This window comes from Mustela erminea, chromosome 10 (assembly GCF_009829155.1).
Source record: "Mustela erminea isolate mMusErm1 chromosome 10, mMusErm1.Pri, whole genome shotgun sequence".
Classification (NCBI taxonomy): Eukaryota; Metazoa; Chordata; class Mammalia; order Carnivora; family Mustelidae; genus Mustela; species Mustela erminea.
In genome coordinates this window covers 105,574,859-105,595,883 of record NC_045623.1, presented here as the reverse complement: position 1 = coordinate 105,595,883, position 21,025 = coordinate 105,574,859, and the positions used below count along the sequence as shown (strand labels likewise).

Below are 21,025 nucleotides of genomic sequence, written 5' to 3'. Positions count from 1 at the left end.
GAAATACAAACTACAGGCTTTCCCTTGTCCTCATGAACCTCATCATCTTGCCATGAGAATGTATCTGGTCCACATTTCGGCATGGGAAGCGCAGGCCTGAGTAAGAAAACATTCAGGTACCCAGGCAGCTGCCCTGTTGCCCATAGATGGACTGTTCACACAGCAGCATTCCTGGGCCCAGGAGCCCCGCCAATAGCTTACTTGCACAGGCTTTGTGACAAGAAAGTCTGAGTAGCCAGGAAGTGGGATGTTTGCAGGGAAAAGTACTCCAGTCCCTCTGGGTCAGAGCACGTCCACCTTGCGGAAAGCAAAGCTTTACTAAATCAAAAATGTTTCAGCAGTGAAGAATGGAGTCCAACTATTTCGTGTAACTATTTAAATAAATCAGCCTTACTGTGAAGGCTTGATGAATGATGATGATGCCTATGTTTACTGAAATGGAAAGATACTCACGCTGTCCTGTCGAGCAAAAAATCTGATTACCCACAGTGTGGCCCGGTTTGTTGTGTGTTCCTGCGCCTACAAAACAATTGTGAAGGTAACATATTCTCCAGGTGGTTAGGTTTGTTTTGTACGGGCTTGCCTGTATTTTCTGTTCTGTGTATTAAGGAAATAATAATACAAGTTTAAAATAAAATTAAAAGTTCAGTTTTTGAGAAAAAAGGTATATTAATATCCAGGACCTAAAAGGGGAGCATTTGAAGCCATGGGTACATATCTAAGTCAACAAAGGAATGCGGTCAGAAAATAAAGAAACAGATTTAGCCCCATCAGCTGTGTTTGGAAATTTGAAGAACCTACTAACCCAGGCATGCTATCTGTTCCTTTTTTCACTCATCAACCTTAAGAGTTCAAGATGGGAATGTGAGAAATTCATTTGCTGAAGTAGGACCATGTGATCGATACAGTCGGCAAACTCTTCAAATGTCATTCCACAGCCAGCCATGATAAAAACACTAGTGTTTGGTAAGAAAGGTGTTAACTCTAGTCAACGACCCATGGTTTAGGGGGAAAGTTTATATTTGAAGATTAAACTTCTGGGGAGAGGGTGGCTGGTGGGCTGGGGGTGGTAAGGACAAAAAAAAGATTAAACTTTAAACCATAAAAGTTTTAAAAATTTACCTCTTCCACAATCAGGAAAGTGGTCTCTGCCTGAGTAACTTCTTTATGATAATGTAATTTAACATGATTTAACAAATAATGGTACCATTTCATTTTAAACATTTACACTCTGCAGTTTTGATCTTGGAATGCTAATTTTAGGCAGACAGGACAAGAGGGCACGGAGATCATTTTACAAAAGCCACTGTTATCCTTTTCTCCCCCCTCCACATTTAGGAACACAAACTTCAACACTGATACCATCAAAAAGAGATTGTGGCTCCTTTGCTATGGTACACCCTGATTCATTCTATTTCTGCAGCACCTAAAGTGTGGCTTGTGATGAACTTACTCTATGTAAAATTTCCTTTAAGGAATGCTACAGTATTCACTATATTTATTAAGTGCATTATTATATGTAAAGGAGACACTCTAGATCAAAACATTTCAACAGTATCTGGCATAGCGTTAGCTATTAATCTTTATGGTTTACCGGTATGAGCGGTAACACAGCAAATTCATTTGATCTCTGTGCATAAGTTATTTCCCTTGTTATACAAAGAGTTGACAGTACATGGCTTAAAAATGGTTTATTAATGACTTAAAACTATTCACACATACATATATATATATATATATATATATATATATATATATATATATATTCATACAGTGGTAAAGCTACTAAAAGTTGAAACAAGACTTGGAATTATCACTTCTTTTTCCTCTCCTGGGGACGGAAGTGTAAAAGTCAGAAAATTGCTGCTGGGAATGATCCATACGAATTCCACAGTATTAAAGCTGAGCCACCAACAAGCATTTCTGGAAAAAACAATCCTTTGGTTATGTTCATGCCTGCACTCAAGCACTGAGTTATAATGGGAAGCAGAAATCTTTCCTGAATGTTCCCCAAATGAATGTAGTGTGGCCGGTAAGATTTAGAAAGGTGAAGCTATATTTGGTAACCCAATTAAAATAACTACATTCTCAAGTTACTTACTGGGAAACTACGGTATTCTTAGTATTTTAAAACTTGTCACAACCTGTGTGAACGTTGGTTTTTTTCTTCTTTTCCAAAGAACTATAATCATCAGATTTGTCTTTTTTTTTTTTTTTTTTTTAAGCAGAAAACAAGGAATCACGGACTCAGAGAATCTGGCTACTGTGGAGAATGCTTTTGCATTAATCCTTGAATTCCAAATTTGTCCCTTGGAGCCCAGGTGTAGTACAGGACACCTGAGAAATAAACTAGGTAAACCAACTACATTCTCCCACGTGTGCATATTATGCTATTGAGTCTGGGTCAGTTATTGGTAGTCTAGTCCTTCCCGGAGTCTTGGGATAGGATGGTACGTATAATGTTGAGATCTCCTCCAAACTGCTAAATTTCTAAGGGGAATCAATGGGAGGAGGCCAAGACGGTCCTCCATGAAAATACTGGAGTGGCAGGCAGGGAAACAAGCAGACTACATCAGGTAGTACTGGTCACATCTGTGTACTAAGAACTACTTATGAATAACTTATTCGAGAAATATCTATTGTGGGAAGCCTGGGTAGTTCAGGTCATGATCCCAGGGTCCTGGGATGGAGACCCATGTGGGGTTCTCTGCTCAGTGGGGAGCCTGCTTCTCCCCCTACTCTGCCTGTAGCTTCCCTTGCTTGTGCTGTCTCTTTTTCTGTCAAGTAAGTGAATAAAACTAGAAAAAAAAGAAAACCTATTGAATACCTATTCTGAGCAAGAGTTATCACTGTTACATGACACAACTCAGGTTTGGAATGTTCTTTCCTCAGTGTGACTGAGTGGTTCCATTCAATATAGATCCCCGAATTCTAGGGTTTTGTCATCAAGTCCATTAATTTTTTTTACCCGATGTGGGGCTCAATCTCAGGACCTTGAGATCATGACTTGAGCCCAAGGCAGAGGCTTAACTCACTGAGCCACCCAGGCGCCCCCATCAAGTCCATTATAATAATGAACAAATTCTTTATTTCACTTTAATGGGAAGGAGACTTAGTATTTACTATGTGAAAAATTACATCATAGTCAACAATGATAAGTTACAAAAAGTCCCTTATTTGGGGGCACCTGGGTGGCTTAGTGGGTTAAAGCCGCTGCCTTCAGCTCAGGTCATGATCTCAGGGTCCTGGGATCGAGCCCCGCATTGGGCTCCCTGCTCATGGGGAGCCTGCTTCCCCTCCCCTCTCTCTGCCTGCCTCTGTGCCTACTTGTGATCTTTGTCCGTCAAATAAATAAATAAAATCTTAAAAAAAAAAAGTCCCTTATTTGTACTTTTCTCCAATCAATATTCTTTTCAGCATTTACACGTTCGTGGGGGCCCTTCTAACTCAGGCAAAACAAGCTGCTCCTGGTAATCCGGCCCTGGGCAACGCTGACTGACCGAGGACATTTGCTCTGGCCAAGGTGATCAGGTAACATTCTAAATGAGGCTAAATGACCTGAATGTGACCACTCTCTTAAGAAGCTGTCGGTGACGTTTCCACAGGCCAAGCCGGGCTTCAATCTTACTTTCTAGAGACCCTCAGTTTGTTTCCACACTGGGGAGCCCTCCAATCCGGGAAGGCACTGCAGAAACCACAGTAAACGACCAGGTATGGAGAAAGGAACTAGATCAAAGTTTTGTAAGTTTAGGAAACTGAGGCTCAGGAAGGTACTTCTGAGACAAACCCAGCACCTTCGCCAGCAGTCTCCTTCGGAATTGTCTCAATCGAAACGGCAGCAGGCCGCCGGCGAGGGCTTCCTCCCTCAGGTTCTTCCAATCACCCTTCGGATTTAGCAGGTCCGGGGGTCAGTTTTCTGACTCGAAGTTAAAATTTTACGTCCCTCCTCGTTAGCGCGGTTCCTTTGTCTTCGGAGCTGCCCAGCCCGCACTGAATCACCTCCCGTCGAACGGTCCTCGGAGGTTCGGCCGCCCGGCCTGCTCCGGGGCTTCCGCGCAGCCGACCACCTCCCAGCCGGCGGCCGGTCGTCGGCCTTCGGGGCGGGAACTTGGGAGCCCCGCAGGCCCAGCGGGTGAGCCCCGCCAACTCCGTCAACGACCAGTGAAGCCAGTCGGTACCAGATGCCTGAGCCGCGCTTCCCCTCACCCGCCGCTGGAGCCCCGGGCGGAAGACGCCGGTGATCCCGGGAAAGTAAGCAAACAGGGTGGTCCCACGATCAGACCGAGGAGAGAGGGGAAAGCGAATCTAAGACCGACATCTCCCAAACCCCGGTAACCCCGGCACAGTTTTCAGAAACGCCGATCCTCGACACCCCCACGCGGGTCCTACAGACACCGGGAGATCCTCGCTCCCGCCGTCCCAGGACCCCCGGGCCCGGAGGAGCCGGCCAGAATACCCCGGCCGCGAAAACAAGTTGGCCCCGCCGGGTCCGAGCCCAGGGGGCGGCCGCGACGTCAGCGCCCGTCGCCCCCGCCGCGGCGACCACGGCCCCACAAAGGGGCACGAATCCCCAAGTCCAAAAGGAGACGGCAGCCGCCGCCGCCCTCCTCGACCAAGGCCGTCAGCCCCGCCCCCACCCGCCGCAGCAACCCCCTCCCCTCGCCCCCGCGGAGACCGCGGCGCTACCGCTCGCGCCGCCCCTCCCCCACCGCAGAGCCAGCGCGAGCCTCCGCACCTCCCCCGCTCCGGCAGCCTCTGGTCCCGGAGACACCGCCCCCACAAACCGGGCAGCCGCCGCGGAGCTCTATGGGGGCTGGAGTCCGCGAGGCGGCCTTTGTGCGCCTCAGAAGCGGAGCTGGGACTACTACTCCCACAATGCTCCGCGTCCACCCCCGCGCCTTCGGCTTCCCGTCGCCCACAGACTACATTTCCCGACAGCCCTCGCGGCTCTCCCGCCCTCCCTCCCGAGACACGAGCCGAACTGGGCGTCAGGTCGGGGAGCGGGTCGGGTTCCCGCTCGCCGCCGCCGCCGCCGCCCCCCGCAGCGACTCTCCCGCCTCTCCCACCGCGCCGGCCGCAGGAGCTGCATCGCCAACTCTGCTCGGCCGTGGAGCTGCCGGCCCGGGAGCACTGAGCCCGGGACGCAGCGCGCCGAGCCCCCTCATCATCTCCAGCCGGGGCGACCCCTCCCGGGTCCGCCCTCGCTCTGCGCGGCCGCCGGAGCCCCCAGCCCTGAGCGGCTCGGTGGACCGGCGCCCGCATCCCGGGCCCCTGCACTCCCGTAGCCGCCGCCCCCCACCCTGAACATGGACTCCGACTCTTGCGCCGCCGCCTTCCACCCGGAGGTGAGTGAGGGCTGCGTCCCGACCGCCCCTGACCATCTCGACTCCAGTCCTGCGCTCCCCAAAGCCGGACCCCCGCCGGCCGAGCGCCGCCCTCCCCTCCCCCAGCCTTCCCTCGTCGCCCCCTTGGGCGCCCAACCCCGCCCCCCACTCGGGCCCGCGCCCCGTCCTCCCTGCCGGCCCTCGCCTCGGCGTCCCTATCGCGGGCGTCCGCGTCTTCCCGGCGACCCTTCCCTCGGGCCGCCGCGCCCACCCCTCCCCGGCCTCGCGTAGCCCCGGGACCCGTCTAAGCCCCCGGCCCCTCCCCGCCGGCTTGGCTTACTCCTTCCCCGCCCCCGGGGACTCAGTCCCAGCCGCCGCCGCCTCGCGTTCCCGCTTCTCTTAGGAGCCCCCTCCCCCTTCCCGGAGGGGCTCGCGGTCCTCCTCGGACGGGGACTCCGCTCCGCGCGCCCCCGCCTGCTCCCTTAATCCCCCGGGCCCGGTAGTCCGCGCCCCGCCCCCTGACTCCCGCGCGGCCCCCGCCCCCTTCGGTGCCGGGGGGCCTCGTCCTGCCGGGTCCCCACCCCCGCAAACACCCGAGTCGAGCCCCCCACCCTCCGCTCGCTCTCCTCCCCCTCCGAGGCCCCCGCCCCCCGGCCGCGGGCTCTTTCGCCCCGCCCCGGCTCCCCCTCCTTCCGGGGATCGGCCCTCGGTTCTCCCGGGCGGCCCCTCCGGCGCCCCCGCCTCGGTGCCCTCTCCCTCCGGAGGCCCGCGGGGCCGGGGTGCGGGTCCAGCAGCAGGCGGGGTGGGGGAGGCGGCGCCGGGCGCGTTCGCCCGCCGCGCTGCCGCCTCGGCGGTTCGCGGGGCCCACCAGCTCCGGACCCCGAATCCCGCCCGGCTTCCCGCGTCCCCTCCCCCGCGGGATGGGCCCCGCACCTTCCGGGGCCGAGTGTCGGCGGGGGGCGGCTTCCGCGGAGGGCGGGGAGGGGGCCGCACCGCCATCTGCTTTTCCTAAAGGCGGCGAGGCGGGCGGGGCGGGGGCGGCGCAGGTCCCTCCGCCCCGGGCCCGCGGGCGTCACCGCCTTGCGGTCGGCGTCCAGGCCCCCGACCCACTTGTGCGTGTTCCCCGCCGAAATAAAAGTTCTCCCCGAGAGTTTGAGGGCCGAGGGCTGCGGCCCTCCCGCCGCGGCCGGAGCGCGGGCGGTCAGTTCTTCTCGGGGGTGGGGGCAGGGTCTCTCCGGCGCAGGAAATGCCGGGGCCGCTCCGAGGCGGGTGCTCCGCCAACCTGCGCGCCCCCCGGGGTCCGTGCGGCCGGGGGTGGGAGGCGGAGGTGGTCGGCTAGAACCTAGTGGAGAGAATAGGAAGTGGGGCCCTTGGAAGGAGAGCTGCGGGCAGCACGCCGGGTGCCCGCCGCTTTCTCTGCCTTCGGTCCTGGGAAGGGGCTGGGCTGGGTCCAGGAACCCACCCCCCAGTTTCCTGTCCCGCGTTCGTCCTGGGGGGTAGTGGGACCCTGGGCCCTGGAAATGGTAGCTGAGCACGTCAGGATGGGGTTGGGGTGGGTGCTGAAGTGCGTAGAGGAGACCTCGGTAAATACGCTAGTCCAATAAGCCCGAATAAAGCAGTTGTTTTGCTTGTAGCAAATAAGGGTTCTTTCTCCCAGAGCGGCTCTTGCTCTAGAAGAAAAACCCTTCTTGTTGAGGGCGTTTCTAGATTGAATGGAGACTGGACACAAGCCAGACCCCTCCTATTTCATTTTCAAGGTGCAAGTAAACCCAGCCTGAGCATTTCTGGTTTATTTTCTGAATCAGAGTAAATCAGAGTTTATTTTCTGAAACTAGAAATGCCGCAGCAGGGGAGGGAGAAGCAGGAAGTGCTAGGAGGAGGGGGTCCGCCTGCAGCCCTGGCTGGGGAGGGGTCAGGCGTGAGTGAGCTTTGTAGGATCAGGGGCAGTTAAAATACTTCGATTTCACCGGCGCACAGGTGGCTCAGTGGGTTAAGCAGCGGCCTTCAGCTCAGGTCATGATCCGGGGGTCCTGGGATGGAGCCCCCCATCAGGAGCCTGCTTTTCCCTCTCCCTCCACCTGCCCCTCTGCTTGTGCGCTCTCTGTGTCGAGTAAATAAATAAGTCTTTAGAAAGATACCTTGGTTACAGCTGCAGCCGGACTTTGTTTTCAAAATGGAAAATCTGTAGCAAAAAAGTAGTTGTTAGAGCTCCTGATAGGCCTGCAGACCATGATAATGTTGGAAAATGCCACTAAGAAGTAGACTCTTGCACGTGTTTTTATCTCCCGCCCGGTTTCCCAGCATGCTCGGGGGAACATCACAATACCCCTCTTTCAGCCTTCTGAGTGCAGTGTTATTTCTTGACCCAAACCTACCTTATCTTGTTTCTGAGAGTGTTTGTAAATGAAGCGGTGTGTTTTCCAGTGGCTGACAATAAAAGCTCCAGCTGGCTTAGTTTTGTTTCTGGGCTCCACCTGCAAGTGCCTCCTCTCACATGCGCCCCGTCTTCTCCCCCGCTAACAGGAGTGCTCCCCCAGTTACAAGAGGCGCAGGACTGTGGAGGATTTCAACAAATTCTGCACCTTTGTCTTGGCCTATGCTGGCTACATTCCTTACCCAAAGGAGGTAAATCTATGTGCTTCTGCTGGCAGTGAAACCAGTGGCCGGGTGGGGGTCTGGGAGGGGTCGTGTGGGGGGACGCCAGACAGCTGCCAGGTAGAAGCCTTTCTTGAAAACAGCCCAGCCTGGCAGGTGGTTCCGAAAAGTCTGATGGAACACGCAGGCTTGTCTAGAAAGGATTTACTAAACTTCTGAGTGTTGGTTTGCAGGTGACTGTATGATGGCCATCTGCCCTGAATCTCCAGGGCTTACTGAGGGCCTGCAGTGGCCGGGAAGTGTATTACAACATCTGGGACGGGTGCTGTTCTCGGTCCCCATTTTACAGATGAGGACGCTGGGGCACAGGCCTGGGGTGCCGCCGTGTGGTTAGGGTCCACACTGTCCTTCCTGGTGAGCAGCTGGCTGCTTGCTATGTGCATCGTATTATAGAATCTTGGGGACTTGTGGCCCAGATCCCGGGTTTTAAGGGATTTTTTTTCCCCTGTGCTAGATAATGGGTAGAACTGAGAACCGCTGTTGTCACGGTGCTCAACCTTGTCTTGTTCAGGGCTAACAAGAAAGGAATCTGGTATTTTGAAGAGACCAAACCCCGGCACTGGCTTATCTTTTCTGTTTGCTGTGTACGTGGGTAAATGCTTCCTTTGTGCCACGCAGAATGTCGCCACTCTTTGCAAATAAAATGCTTGAATGCTGTGAAGGAACTGTAGGGATTTAGCTCACTGCTTTGGGGCAGTAATTATGTAGTTTGATTTTGTAGTATTTGGGGATCTCTGCAGTTTTTAGAAAGAGCATCAGGAATTCTCAAAACTAATTTAAATTCATTTAATTAAAAAAAAATACACCCCTTGGGGGAGGGCAAATGGAAGGGAGATTTTACAGTCTGGGAAAGGTAAGGGGGTAGGAGAGGGTATTCTTGGCAGCTTTCTAGAGGGTTAGAGGGCATCGAATGAGTTCCTGGCTCTGGGACAGGGGCTGAGGGCTCAGCAAAGGAGCGTTTTCCTCCTGGTGGGTTAGTATTCTATCTGGAAGGTTGTGGTAAAGTACTCAGGACACCATTCCAAAAGAGCACCCCTTAGAGAGCCGAGAAGGTTACGGTTCTGATAGCCCTTGTCAGTGGGCTGGGGGCGCGCCCGGGGAAGCTCTGCTCGTCGTGGGGACTGGGCACACCGCTCGACCCCGGCTACCTGTGCTTCTGTCCTTACAGGAACTCCCTCTGCGGAGCAGCCCCAGCCCTGCCAACAGCACCGCTGGCACCATTGACAGCGACGGCTGGGACGCTGGCTTCACTGACATTGCGTCCGCGGTGCCCCTGCCGGTCTCCGACCGCTGCTTCGGCCACCTGCAGCCCAGCCTCCTGCAGCGGGCCAAGCCCAGTAACTTCCTGCTGGACAGAAAGAAGACAGACAAGCTGAAGAAGAAGAAGAAGAGGAAGCGAAGGGACGGCGACGTGCCCGTGAAGGAGGGGTACATGGGGAGCCTGCTGAAGCTGGAAGCCGCCGACCCCTACGTGGAGACCCCCACCAGTCCCGCCCTGCAGGATATCCCCCAGGCCCCCGGCGAGCCCTGCTCAGGCTGGGACTCCGACACCCCTTCCAGCGGGTCTTGTATCACTGTGTCGCCTGATCAGGTCAAAGAAATAAAAACTGAAGGGAAACGGACTATTGTCCGGCAGGGAAAGCAGGTGGTGTTCCGGGACGAGGACAGCACTGGCAATGACGAGGACATCATGGTGGACTCAGGTGAGTGGCCCCTGACGGGCTGCCGGGGCCCGAAGAGTCGTCCCTTCCCTGGAGGGTGACAGCAGAGTGTGCCCACCGCCCCTAGGGAGGCAGGTATCTGAAGGTGGACACAGAGGTGTTTAGGAAGGGGGTGATTGCGGCCAGAAACAGCTGAGGTTCCGGGACAGGCCTTAAAATACGAAAGTACAGGGGTGCCCGGGTGGCTCAGTCGGTTAAGCGGCTGCCTACGGCTCAGGTTATGATCCCAGCATCCTGGGATCGAGTCCCACATTTTGCTGCCGCTCTGCCTGCTTGTGCTCGCTTGCTCTTTCTGACAAATAAAATCTTAAGCAAAAAAAATGAAAATATATACAGCTTCCCAGTAAACGTCTCACAGCTAGTTCCTGGGGGCGCCGCACACGGCCCAGTGTCCCTTGTCACGCACGGACTCCGCGGCCTGCCCTCAAGTGTGTGTGTGTTGAGGATCAGGCTTCACTGTGGCTCCGCTGCTCTGCCCTGTCCCTGCCTGGGCTGGGGGGAGGGATCCCGCTGGGGAGGGGCCACAGGAAGCGATTTCGCTCCTCTTCACCCGCGTGTCTGTCCCTTCAGATGACGACTCCTGGGACCTCGTCACCTGCTTCTGCATGAAGCCATTTGCCGGCCGCCCTATGATAGAGTGCAACGAGTGCCACACCTGGATCCACCTGTCCTGTGCGAAGATTCGGAAATCCAACGTTCCGGAAGTGTTCGTCTGCCAAAAGTGCCGGGACTCCAAGTTTGACATCCGCCGCTCCAACCGCTCCCGGATGGGCTCGCGGAAACTGTTTCTGGACTGACTGTTGGTGAGCGAGCAGAGCGTGGGCGAGGAATCAGAAAGGACGAGGGGCCTTTTGGCCCCTCTCTTAGTTGAGCACAGAACTCTCAGCTCTGGTGCGGGCAGACCCCTGCCGTTCAGGTGCCTAAGCCAAAGGACAGGCTGTCCAAGGTATGACCTGTACATAGCCAGTGACTGAATAAAATCCTCGTTGGCCAAAGCTGCTGCTAGAGCTGTGTTCTCTGCAGTGGAGGCGGACTCACCACCCGAGTCCAGTGGGTTCGGCTCGCCTGCAGGTGAGGGCAGCGGTAGTTGTGGATTCTTGCTATCATGGTTAACAAGCTCCCGCCGGTTGGAACCAGTGCTGTTTTCCTGCTTCCGCTGTCTTGGGAGAGGAGATGTTCAGTTTCCCAGGCCTGTTAACGAACAGCCATACGTGTAAGCTTTTTCTCAAGTGTAAGTCTTTGACCGTAAGTGTCTGTACAGCAACCATCGAGCTGCCCCTACCTTCGTGGCCTGCCCTCTCCCTGCCTTGGCTGCTACCTGTCCGTCCCCGCAGGCTCCCAGCTGGAGTCGTCTGGTCTCACTGTGAGAGGAGCCCTGAGGCGGTGGCTAGCTAGCGATCCCTAGGTTTCCTTCTGTTTGTTCAAAGGGACAGTATGTGGCCGCTTCTTGGCGGAAAAGGGGTTGGTTGGGGGGTTGAGGTGGCCCGTGTTCATAACTCAGTTTCCTGTTTTGCACGATGTAAAAAACCTGTCTTTTTGCACGATATAGCCAAAAGTATTGGCAGATTTCTGCTGGGGTGCCCTTCCCAGTTGGTGTGTGAGGTCCTAGGGGTGCCCAGGCGAGCTGTTTTCAAGCAAGAGGGCACCTGGAGTCCGTCCTCTCTTTCCCTCACTTTGTTCCAGTAGCAACGTCAAGGTTAAGCCGTCACGGGAACAGCGTTCCTCTGCATCATGAGGTAGAGAAGACTCGAGGGGAAGGCCTCTCCTGTGGTTGATTCTTAGGATGCCCTCACACAGGCTGGCCTGCTGGTCTCACGGGGCACGGTCAGAATTTGAAACCTTTTTCGTTTCGTTTTGGTTTTTTTTTGGTTTGAAATTGGTGAGTGAGCGATACAGCAACATTGGCCTCCAGGACTATACCACTGAGCCGTGCAGACTTCTTTAGATCTGAACTGGGACCCTGGACTGGGGAGGCTCCTGGGCAGGCCAGCCTGGAGAAGCCAGGAAGTTTGCCTGCAGCGCCCACAGGGCTCTGTCCGAGGGCCGTGGACCCTGCGGCGCTGGAGGCTCTGGGGCCTGCAGGGACAAGAAGGCTCTCACTTTCTCCGAAGTTGACAGTGCTCTTTAGCAGTTGAAATACTCTTCTCAAAATCGTTTTTGTTTTTATTTTTTATTTTTTGGTAAGTGGACGGGTGTGTTTTCATACACATGGTTTCTTCTGAAGCACGAAAAGGGAAGAAGGCCCAAGTTGGTCATACTTATTTATAGCAGGGCGGACCCCCAGCCTCCCTGCTGGGGTCTTCATGTGGCGCCCTCGTGCTGGGGGACTCTGTTCCCATTCTCTCCCCGAGGCACAAAGGGGCTTGAACGCAAATTGGCTGACCAGAGCCCGTGTTCTGCGCTAGTATCATTCATCCTTCGCCAGCCAGCTGCTTTTTGTTTTTTGTTTTGTTTTTAATTCTGTTGCTTATATTAACACAGAAATAGAGAGAAGTAGTTTCTGAAACCCAGTTGATCGTGAAGATCCCCAAGGGAGAAGTTCTGCTGTAGAGAAGAGTAGTAAGAAGCAGGCTTAGAAACCGCTTTCTCCCCAGACAGCTGTCTGGCTCTGATGAGGGCAAACGTCCAGGAAAAGTTGGAGAGGAATTTGCCAAAGATCTGCCCCTTGACATTGCCTGTCCAGTGTCTTCACCACGATAATAGCCAAAGTTCCAAAGTGTTTTTCTTTTTTAAAAAAATCTCCACGAAGTTTTAAAAGTGCATTTAAAAATACGTGTGGTTTTAGAGTGGAACTGCCAGGCCTGGCGATTGCTGCGTCGCTCTTAGAAGGTTCCATTCCTGGTGACGCCTCTGGAAGGTGCTTGATAGTCATTTCGATCTGTTTCCTCCATTTCCTTTTTGTTCTTTTAACAGATGTATCTATCCCTGTGGGTGGTGTCTAGGAAGTCAGGACACCTTGGTTTTGTGTTAGCTTGAGCTGGGCAGCTGCAATCAGCTTTATGCAAATTAGGCGTGGCCCATCTAGGGGCTCCTGGTTGGTGGCTAATGAAGTGAGGGGAGGGAAAGCTGTCACCCCAAGAGTAAGCCCCTCACATTGGCATTGGCCAGGCCAGACACTTAACATCGTTTACATGGTTCTGTGTAATTATAAAGTTTATGTGTATAAAGCGAAGCTGTTTCTGTGAAACTGTATATTTTGTAAATAAACATATTGCTACTTTGAGGTTCATGCCTAGCTTCAGGTGTTTGTTTTCTCTGGGGAAGGACAGTGGTGTCTCTGCTCCCGTCACCAGCTCTCCCAAACCATGATGACATGGAGACGGGGAGGTCACGTCAGAGTCTGGTGTAGCAGGACGAGGAGTGCCCTAGTGAACTCTGCAGGACCAAACCACGGTGTGAACAGACCAGAATGGCCTTCACAGTTGCACCATGCTGTGGGTTAGCTGAAGCCCCTGTGAGTGGTTACCTCCGAGGTTCTGCAAGCCGATTTGCAGCCTCCCAGGGGTGCTCATTCTGCCTCTTTATACTTGGGGTTCCCCATCCCTGTGCTTTTTCTGTCACTCGGCCGGGTCTGCCCGCCTATAATCTGGATCCAGTGTGAGTCACCTAGTACTTCCTTTCGAGCAGCCAAGATCCACGCATCGACACCTCTTAGAGTCTTGGGAAATACTGGCCATGTTGGGCGGCGAGCCCTTCTGTTTTCGGGCGTCCAAGGCTGTTGGGGGGTGTGTGGCTCCTCAAAGCCAGGAGGCGAGGGCCCTGGAACTCGCACTGGCGGCGCTGTTTGGGGTGTCGGGCTGGGGATGGCTCTGGGAGCACCCCGGAGCCCACCAGACTCCCGCGATGCAGGTCACAGGGAGCGCGCTAGGAGGTAACCCGGGAGGAGAGCGGAGGCTGGCCCGCCTCCACCTGCCGGCGGCCCCGCCCCGCCCACAGGCCCCGCCCCACCCCGCCCGCTAGCCCCGCCCTGCCAGTCGTCCCGCTCGGGTCCGCAGGCCAGGTCTCGTCCCGCAGGCCCCTCCCCGCCCGCTGGCCCAGCCCTGCCAGTCGTCCCTCTCGGGGCCGCAGGCCCAGCCTGGTCCCGTAGGCCCCTCCCCTCCCCGCCCACTTACCCCGCCCACCGGCTCCGCCCCGCCCGTCGTCCCGCTCTGGGCCCCGCCCGCCCCGCCCCGCAGGCTCGCCGCCGCCATCTTTGTTAGGGGCAGCGGGGCCTGGCGTCTGGAGATGCCGAAGTCGTGCGCGGCCAGGCAGTGCTGCAACCGCTACAGCAGCCGCAGGAAGCAGCTCACCTTCCACCGGTGAGGGGCGGGGGCGCCGTGGGGCGCGTGGGCCCGGCTCTCGACCCGCCTGCCCCGGCCGAGCGGCCGCGGCCCCCGCCGGAGCCCGAGGCCTGGCGCGCCGGATGGGGACGTCAGGGCCGCTGCCCGGCCCCGGGGGAGGCCGGAGGGCGTGCAGCCGGGCCCTTCGCGGAGGGGCCCGCGGCCCGGGGACAGGCGAGGTGACCGGCGGCCGGGCGCCGCCTTGGCCGGCCTGGGCGCGTGGGTAGACGGTCGGAGAGGCTGAGCAACCTGCGGAAGGCGCATAGCCTCGCCGGCTGGCGGCCGGGGCGGTCACGTGCGGAGGGGGCCGGGGTGAGCTGCCCCTCCCCAGGCCGCGCCCCGCAGCCCCCAGCCCCCTGGGCAGTTCTGGGACGTGGGCCTGTTCACAGACGCGGCCTGGCACGTGGCAGGTGCCCGGCACGTCCTGGCCGAGTGCATTTCCGAATGAATGAGCGGTGGTGGCGTTCGGCCGTGTGGCTGCCATGCGTTGGTCACCCTGCTTAGCCCTGGCCAGGTGCCCTGTCCGGAAGCTAGGGGGCATGGAGGGAGACCGTTCCGGGCTGTCCGGGGAGTGGGGCTGGCTGTGCCACCTTGGCGGGAGGTTTAGGAGTGTGTCGTCGCATTTCCAGCGCTCCCAGTGTGTCGGCCCTGGTGGGTACCGGGTCCCTGCCCCGGGGAGCCCAGGGTCCAGCCACTGCCCCTTAAGGCACGACCCCCAAGGCCAGCAGCACTCTCTGTCTCCACTGCCCCTCCCATCACCATTTTCCTTCTCAAAGTGAGTTTTTATTGAAGGTAAGACCTGCAGAAAAGCACACAAATTCAAAGTCCACAGCCCAGTCCATTCTGCAAAGTGAACACTCGTGACTGCTGTGAATCAGAACAGCACCAGGGAGCCCCCCGCTGCACCCCCTTCCAGCCGCTTGTCCCCTCTCATCCCCAAGGGGGACGAGATGCTCCCTTCTGGCAGTCAGAGTGGGCGCTTTGGCCTGTGTTGAACCTGGCATGCAGTTCAATGTCTCGTGGCCGTGGCTGTGAGTCACCTGCGTGTCCTTCCTCTGCACTCTCTCGGTGCCCTGCTCAGTGACTGTTCCAGAACTGACTTGTTCTACAATGAAAGGGCATTTGGGCGCCCCTGTGTCTTGGCCATCACAAACACAGGACTGTGGACCGTGTTGCTGGGGCCAGTCTTCCCGTGCTTGTGTCTTTGTCGGTTTCCGTGGCCCTCCGCGGTCTCCTCTGCCGGATCCTCCTTTCCAGCACTAGCCTTGGAACCCTTTGCGGGAGGGCCGTGGCCTTGTACCCTCCCCAGCCACACTCACTCCCCATCTCACCTAGGCTTTCCCCCCCTTTACACCGGGACGGTCCCCATCTTCTGACTCGTGTCCCCTGCCACTCCACTTTGGCACTTGGGACATGTAAAAGGCATCTCAGGTTTGAGAAACAGAACCAAAATTCTGACCCCGCAGACCTGCCTCCCATCTTAATACACGCGACTCCTTCCCTCTCTTTATTTTGCAGCTCACAGGCAAACCTTACTGCACAGTTTGCAAAATATACCCAGGTCGCCTGCTCACGACCCCTCCCCTGACACTCAGGTCCCGGCCGCCCGGTGCTCGTTCCTCTCTCACCTTCTGCCCAGAGCTTCCGGGGACCGCGCAGGGCCACCTCCTGAGGTCCTCACCCTCCTCTTGCTCCCGCCCTCCCAGCCAAACCCGCCTGGGACCCCTCTCCGACCTGCTGGGCCCTCCTGTCACAGCGCCTTTGCTCTCGCTCTTCCTTCTGATGCCCACACGGCTCGCTCCCCTGCGTCCTGTGGCCTCTGCTCCAATGTCACTTCTCAGGAGGCCTTCCTGACCACTGACTCCTCTTTATTCCTATGCAGCCTTTGTTTGGTTTGCTGTTTTCCTGTTTTAGAATGTAGGCTCTGTGAGGGGGGGACTCACTCCACTTAATCACTCCTACTTCCCAGGGCCAGGGGCAGGGCCTGCACGCGGCTGACTCCCCAGGGCACCAACAGGCTCACCCTGCAAGTATACCTTCAGAAGCCTAGTAGGTATGCTGTAAATGGGCATGACAGAAGCTTCCAGAAATTGGATGTGCTTTAGCAGAGTGAAGTCACTGAATTCTCCAAGCTGTCCAGTAAAATGCTACGTGGTGTTTTCAGAATGCCTCCAGACTCTGCGGTGCTCACTCGAGCCTTGCGGATTCCTTCCTGTCTCCCTCCTCTGCCCTCAGGTTCCCGTTCAGCCGCCCGGAGCTGCTGAAGGAATGGGTGCTGAACATCGGCCGGGGCAACTTCAAGCCCAAGCAGCACACGGTCATCTGCTCCGAGCACTTCCGACCCGAGTGCTTCAGCGCCTTTGGAAACCGCAAAAACCTGAAGCAGAATGCCGTGCCCACGGTGTTCGCCTTTCAGGACGCCGCACAGGTGAGCGCAGCGCTGCGGGGGTGCAGCCGGCTGGGCAGTCGGGCTGGGTGTGCGGTTTGCAGGACTGCAGAGGCCGAGGCTGGGAAGTGCAGGGAGGGCAGCGCCGCCAAGCCCCTGGGATTCAGAGCCCAGCTGCCCTGCTGGCCATGACCTTTGCTGTAGGCCATTTGCAGTTTAAAGACCCTGGAAAAATAGATCACGCCTGGGTGGCTCAGTCGGCAAGCATCTGGCTCTTGGCTGATCTGTGTCATGGGCTCGAGCTCGCAGACAGCGTCCGTCCGGTTGCTTGGAGGGTTGCAGGGGCCATACGGTGACCGGCCGGGAGAGGCCTATGGTGTGCCAGGTGGGGTGAGAGGCTCTCCTGGGCTGGTGTTGCAGGTGCCAGGGTGGTGGCCTGAGCTAAAGGGGGCTGAGGTCGTGAGAGTGGACAGCCTTTGCAGACCCAGCAGGCTGAGAGGGTGGTGGTCAGCAAGGGCCGAGCTCGCTCCGCCCCTAGCAGAGGAGGGGCCCTGATTCTCTGGCATTGGCCCTGTGAGTCTGGAGTTGGATTTCCCGGCAGGACGCTGGAGTGGCCGTCGCTCCGTGGGGCGGGATGTGCAGGTTTGGCTCCGGGGAGAGCTCCCAGGCAGCTGGGCCTTGAGCCATGAGGGGGATTATCTGGAATTTCATAAATCCTGAAGGTGTACTGAGTCCCGGAGTGCGGGTGTCTCCCGGGCACCTCTTCAGACCCGGAAGGCAAAGCGGCGGTGGAGCAAAGAGCAAGGCCGCCAGGTCCCTGCGCTGCTCGATGGTCCTGGCAGCGAGAGACAAGGCTGTTACAGGGGTGAGGAAGTGCGGGCGTAGGGGCCCAGCAGGCCCTGCGTTGGGGCACCTGCACTCCATCTGAACTTTGTGCCCCTCTGCTGGGTCGCGGCCTCCTTTCCAAGGCCGGGTTCACAGCCCTTGGAGGGGGGACACTCCCAGTCCTGTCCACCCCCCCGCTGGCCCGCATGCCCTTCCTCCTGGCTTTCTCCACTCTGTGCAGGGGGGCCACACTTACATGTGCTCTGGTTCAGCTTCTATCTTTGCGGGGCTCCCTGAGGACAGGGGTTTGTTCCTGGCTTTACTCCCAGTGCCCAGAACGTTTTGTTGTCAACGTGGAAGGCCTTTGGTTTTCCGTTGACGTGTAGTAGACTTAACATGGGATCTGGCCTCTTGACAAAGAAGACTCGGGCCTGAGGCTGCTCCGCAGGGTCTAAAACCTCATCTTCAGCTGACGGAGACTCTGCCTCTGATTAGCTCCCTCCTCCATCAGTGCCCGTTGCTAGTGGAGTCTGATGGCTTCTCACACGTTTGTGGTGAGATGTGAAGTGGGATTAGTTTAACACCTTGGGGGGCCGTCTGTGAGCCTGCTCCCGGGGGCTTTCGGTGCCCAGGGCCCAGAGCTAGGGGTAGGGGCTGCTAGTTCCCGCCACAAGGCCCTGAGTCAGATGTTCTCTCCTAGGTCTGCCACGCCTTGAGCCACATTTCAGTCACTTCCTACGTGCCTAGAATGTCAGGCCCAGGGGGGACACACAGGAACCAGGTCCCTGGTTCAACGGCTTCTGACCTAATTTGGGGACAGCTTTGGGGACAGCAAGCTGGTGCTGAGCCGCGTTCAGAGCACCATCCGGCTGGACCCATGGGGTCGAACAGTGGGGTGGGGACGCACGAGGCCGGGCAGCCAGCAGGTGTTCTCGGGGTGGGCAGCCAGCAGGTGTTCTCGGGGTGACCACTGCACCCTTGGGGGGCCTGCGGACGGTGCTTGTCTCTTGCAGCTGGTGAGGGAGAGCACGGACCCGGCAGGCGGGGCTGCATATGCAGACGGTCGCAAGGAGGTGGTGAGTGTGCGCAGGTGCCCCCGTCAGGACCGAGTCCTTGGTGCAGACATAGAGCGCGACTGGGCTGCCCCTGTCCCCCGGCTGGCCTGCCCTGCTTTGTCGTGCTTGCCCCCCGAACCAGGGTTCAGGATTCTGTGTTTTCCTAGAAAAGGGAAAGCAGGGCCTCCTATGCCTCTGTCCTGTTTAATACCAGGCAGCCCTGGTATACCAGGTTGCTTGGAGGGAAGGCTCGGGCCCGGTTTCTGGGGGTCTGATCCCAGGCCTGGGAGGGAAGCTGTTTCTCGGTTTCTGCTGCTGCCCTGGCTGTGGCCCCCGCTGGGAGAGCAGGAAGGATTCCCGGTGGGCTGCCCGCTTCTGCCCTGCTGTCCCCAGGTCATCCCTGAGGTGGGGCGGGCAGAGTGCGGCCTGGGGAGGAGGACGGACAGTGCCCTCGAAGCGCCGCCCCCGAATGCTGGCGGTCCCACGGAGCAGGTAAGGCCCCGGGGCCCAAGGCAGCACGGGGCTGGTGGGTCCCTGCACCAGGGGATTCGCTTCAAACATGTCGAAGCAAAGTGGTGGCCGGGCCACGAGCGCCACGGCACGGGGCCTCTATGGCAGGAGCGCTGGGCTCGGCCTTGCCTGCACGCGCCTTTGTCCCCAGGTCCTGCCGCCGAGACCGCAGGGAACCCCGGTCCCCGGGCAGCAGGCTGGCCCTGCGCAGCCGTCCGATCACAGCTATGCCCTCTTGGACTTAGACGCCCTAAAAAACAAACTCTTCGTGACTCTGAGGGAGAACGAAAAGCTCCGAAAGCGCTTGCGGGCCCAGAGGCTGGCGATCCAGAGGCTATCGGGCCGCCTGCGGGCCCATAGGCCGGGACAGCTGGGATCCCGGGCCGGGCTGCGGCCGGAGCCAGAGATGAGCCGCGCAGCCAGGTTTTCTCGTCCGAGCCTCGGGGCTCGGGCCATGGACCCCGCTCTCCCGCCACTGACACGTCAAGGGACCGTGAGGCGGGCCAGGCACACCCCCGCCACCTCGGGGGACGTGTAACTGCATCGGATGGGACAGGACGGATCCGGGAGCGTGTGGAACTGGGTCCTTCCGGAGGTGACTGGGGCAGCTGGCTTTTCTGGGAGAGCTGGGCGGGGGTCCTCAACCACAGCGTCAGGTGGTGACCTGGCCAGTGTGGGGTTGCAGCACATTTCCTTGAGGAGCAGCCGGGCCAGGGAAGGACATGAGAACGGGTGACAGTGGTGCCCAGGCAGCAGGAGGGATATACTGTCGCCTGGATGGCGGGCTCAGAGCGGTGGAGCCCCCCCATCCCGGCCTGCTGTGAGCAACAGACCGAATAAAGTGTCTTCCTCCGCTGCAGCGTTTCCTCCTTTATTTAAAAATGAGCCCGGGTGTCCCGTTTCTCGAGTTTGCTTTCCCAAAAGACCTGCATTAGTGTCTGCTTTCTCTGATCTCAAGAAACCTGAAGAGGATTTTCACTTTTATGACAAAAGGCGTAAAGCAGAAATAGTGTTTCTTTCGCTGCAGGCTGGGCCCCCCTTCCCCGGGAACGAGACGCGGCGGCGGCTGAGCCTCTGGGCTGCAGCCCGAGTTCATGCAGCTGCAGCTAACGGGTCCTCTGGTGTCCGTGGAACCAGAGGGGGTTGGTTTTGGCTCTGGGGACACGCAAACAAACCGCCTCTGGGAAAACAGGGATCCTAGCCTGGGTCCTCTCCTGACTCCGGACTCGTGCTTCTCAGGCAGAGTCTCGTGTGGAAACTGAACCACGGCGTCGAGCTCAGCCTCCCGGTGAGCACCGTGGTTCCTGCGGAGCGGGCTGGACGGGGAGGCGGCGTGGGGAGGGCCCTACCACTTGCCGAGTCTGCTCTGCCCTAAGCGCGAACGCACAGACGCACCGGACACTGTCCCCGGTTTTCAGGAAAGGTTTATTGTGGTGGGAGCGCCTTCCGTACAGTCTGTTTCAGACAAAATCAAGAGACTTGGTGCCCCAAAGAGCCACCTGCCGTGGAGGGAACACATGGCTGCAGCCAGAGTCCGAGCGTTCACGCCACGCTTATTGCACGATTTACATTCAGAGCAGCAGCTCGGAGAAAGACTTTTTAAAATGAGGAGAAACATTACAGAATCGGACGACCTGAACTGTGTTGAAAACTGGAGGGAGGGGGCGTTAGCGATGACTCCGGAACCAGGAGCGAAGCCTGATTTTAGCAAAAGCTGCGGGGGGTGGCCGGCTGGGGGCCTGTCAGACCCACGACCGGCCAGGGCCTCTTGCCTCGTGGGTGACTCCAAGTCAGCAGGCTGGGCTGTTTGTTCAGGAGCATCCTGGCTCCTGACATGTTTTGCATCCACAGAGGAGACAAGTGAAGGAAAAGGGTCTTGGGAGCAGACACCAGAGGCCCCGCCAAGCCCCCCACCACGAGGAAGGGGCTCAGCGGGAGGAGGTTTGGGCGCACGAGAGCCACCTGCCGGCCGCACCTGTGAGAGCGCCGAGGCTCCAGTGGGCCTTGCTCTCCCGGGGCAGGGGGTTTGGCACGTACCTGAGCCAGGGTCCTTTCAGTCCCTGCCCCATGCTGCCCCTGTCCTCGGAGCCTCTCGGTTTCTGGGCTCCAGTGGAGGTGCAGAGGCAGGTCTGACTGAGCCGGGGGCGGGCTGCGAGGGACATGGCTTAGCTCACCTCTGCCTTTTGCCGCAAGGACACAGGTGGCTCCTGGGAGAAGTGACCTGTGACAG

The 21,025-nt window shown here is 57.8% G+C and overlaps 3 protein-coding genes across 7 annotated transcripts; 2 read left to right on the top strand and 1 right to left on the bottom strand.

Moving 5' to 3' along the window:
• Positions 1-1,689: 1,689 nt before the first annotated feature.
• LOC116567168 lies at positions 1,690-5,284 on the bottom strand. 3 transcript variants are annotated; one of them, XR_004276133.1, is made up of 2 exons: positions 4,317-4,729; positions 1,690-1,923 (listed from the first exon to the last, which is right to left on the bottom strand). XR_004276133.1 is itself a non-coding variant. In XM_032302073.1 (2 exons), exons 1-2 carry the CDS (start codon positions 5,260-5,262, stop codon positions 1,767-1,769), a joined length of 684 nt encoding a protein of 227 aa, XP_032157964.1. In that variant the 5' UTR covers positions 5,263-5,284; the 3' UTR covers positions 1,690-1,766. The 3 variants fall into 3 exon arrangements, 1 of the variants encoding a protein (XP_032157964.1); XR_004276134.1 differs by lacking the exon at positions 4,317-4,729 and adding an exon at positions 3,448-4,093; XM_032302073.1 differs by lacking the exon at positions 4,317-4,729 and adding an exon at positions 4,736-5,284.
• Positions 4,963-11,669, top strand: PHF13 (PHD finger protein 13). 2 transcript variants are annotated; one of them, XM_032302068.1, is made up of 5 exons: positions 6,423-6,524; positions 6,982-7,081; positions 7,848-7,949; positions 9,148-9,682; positions 10,271-11,669. In XM_032302068.1, exons 2-5 carry the CDS (start codon positions 7,037-7,039, stop codon positions 10,495-10,497), a joined length of 909 nt encoding a protein of 302 aa, XP_032157959.1. In that variant the 5' UTR covers positions 6,423-6,524; positions 6,982-7,036; the 3' UTR covers positions 10,498-11,669. The 2 variants fall into 2 exon arrangements, with proteins under 2 accessions (XP_032157960.1, XP_032157959.1); XM_032302069.1 differs by lacking the exons at positions 6,423-6,524; positions 6,982-7,081 and adding an exon at positions 4,963-5,345.
• Positions 11,670-13,858: 2,189 nt separating this feature from the next.
• THAP3 (THAP domain containing 3) lies at positions 13,859-19,654 on the top strand. 2 transcript variants are annotated; one of them, XM_032302071.1, is made up of 5 exons: positions 13,859-13,998; positions 16,255-16,447; positions 18,244-18,306; positions 18,679-18,777; positions 18,947-19,654. In XM_032302071.1, the coding sequence occupies exons 1-5, from the start codon at positions 13,925-13,927 to the stop codon at positions 19,331-19,333; spliced, it is 816 nt and encodes a 271-aa protein (XP_032157962.1). In that variant the 5' UTR covers positions 13,859-13,924; the 3' UTR covers positions 19,334-19,654. The 2 variants fall into 2 exon arrangements, with proteins under 2 accessions (XP_032157962.1, XP_032157963.1); XM_032302072.1 differs by lacking the exon at positions 18,244-18,306.
• Positions 19,655-21,025: the final 1,371 nt, after the last annotated feature.

What these genes read in the sequence shown, in the direction of transcription:
- LOC116567168 (XM_032302073.1), bottom strand. Translation starts at nt 5,262, where the DNA reads ATGCGGGCGCCGGTCCACCGAGCCGCTCAGGGCTGGGGGCTCCGGCGG. An exon ending in AGGCTGCCGGAGCGGGGGAG is followed by an intron (nt 1,924 to 4,735) that starts GTGCGGAGGCTC and finishes TGTTTTTTCCAG; the next exon opens with AAATGCTTGTTGGTGGCTCA.
- PHF13 (XM_032302068.1), top strand. Translation starts at nt 7,037, where the DNA reads ATGGAGACTGGACACAAGCCAGACCCCTCCTATTTCATTTTCAAG. An exon ending in ACATTCCTTACCCAAAGGAG is followed by an intron (nt 7,950 to 9,147) that starts GTAAATCTATGT and finishes CTGTCCTTACAG; the next exon opens with GAACTCCCTCTGCGGAGCAG. An exon ending in GGACATCATGGTGGACTCAG is followed by an intron (nt 9,683 to 10,270) that starts GTGAGTGGCCCC and finishes CTGTCCCTTCAG; the next exon opens with ATGACGACTCCTGGGACCTC.
- THAP3 (XM_032302071.1), top strand. Translation starts at nt 13,925, where the DNA reads ATGCCGAAGTCGTGCGCGGCCAGGCAGTGCTGCAACCGCTACAGCAGC. An exon ending in CCTTTCAGGACGCCGCACAG is followed by an intron (nt 16,448 to 18,243) that starts GTGAGCGCAGCG and finishes TGTCTCTTGCAG; the next exon opens with CTGGTGAGGGAGAGCACGGA. An exon ending in CTGGCGGTCCCACGGAGCAG is followed by an intron (nt 18,778 to 18,946) that starts GTAAGGCCCCGG and finishes CTTTGTCCCCAG; the next exon opens with GTCCTGCCGCCGAGACCGCA.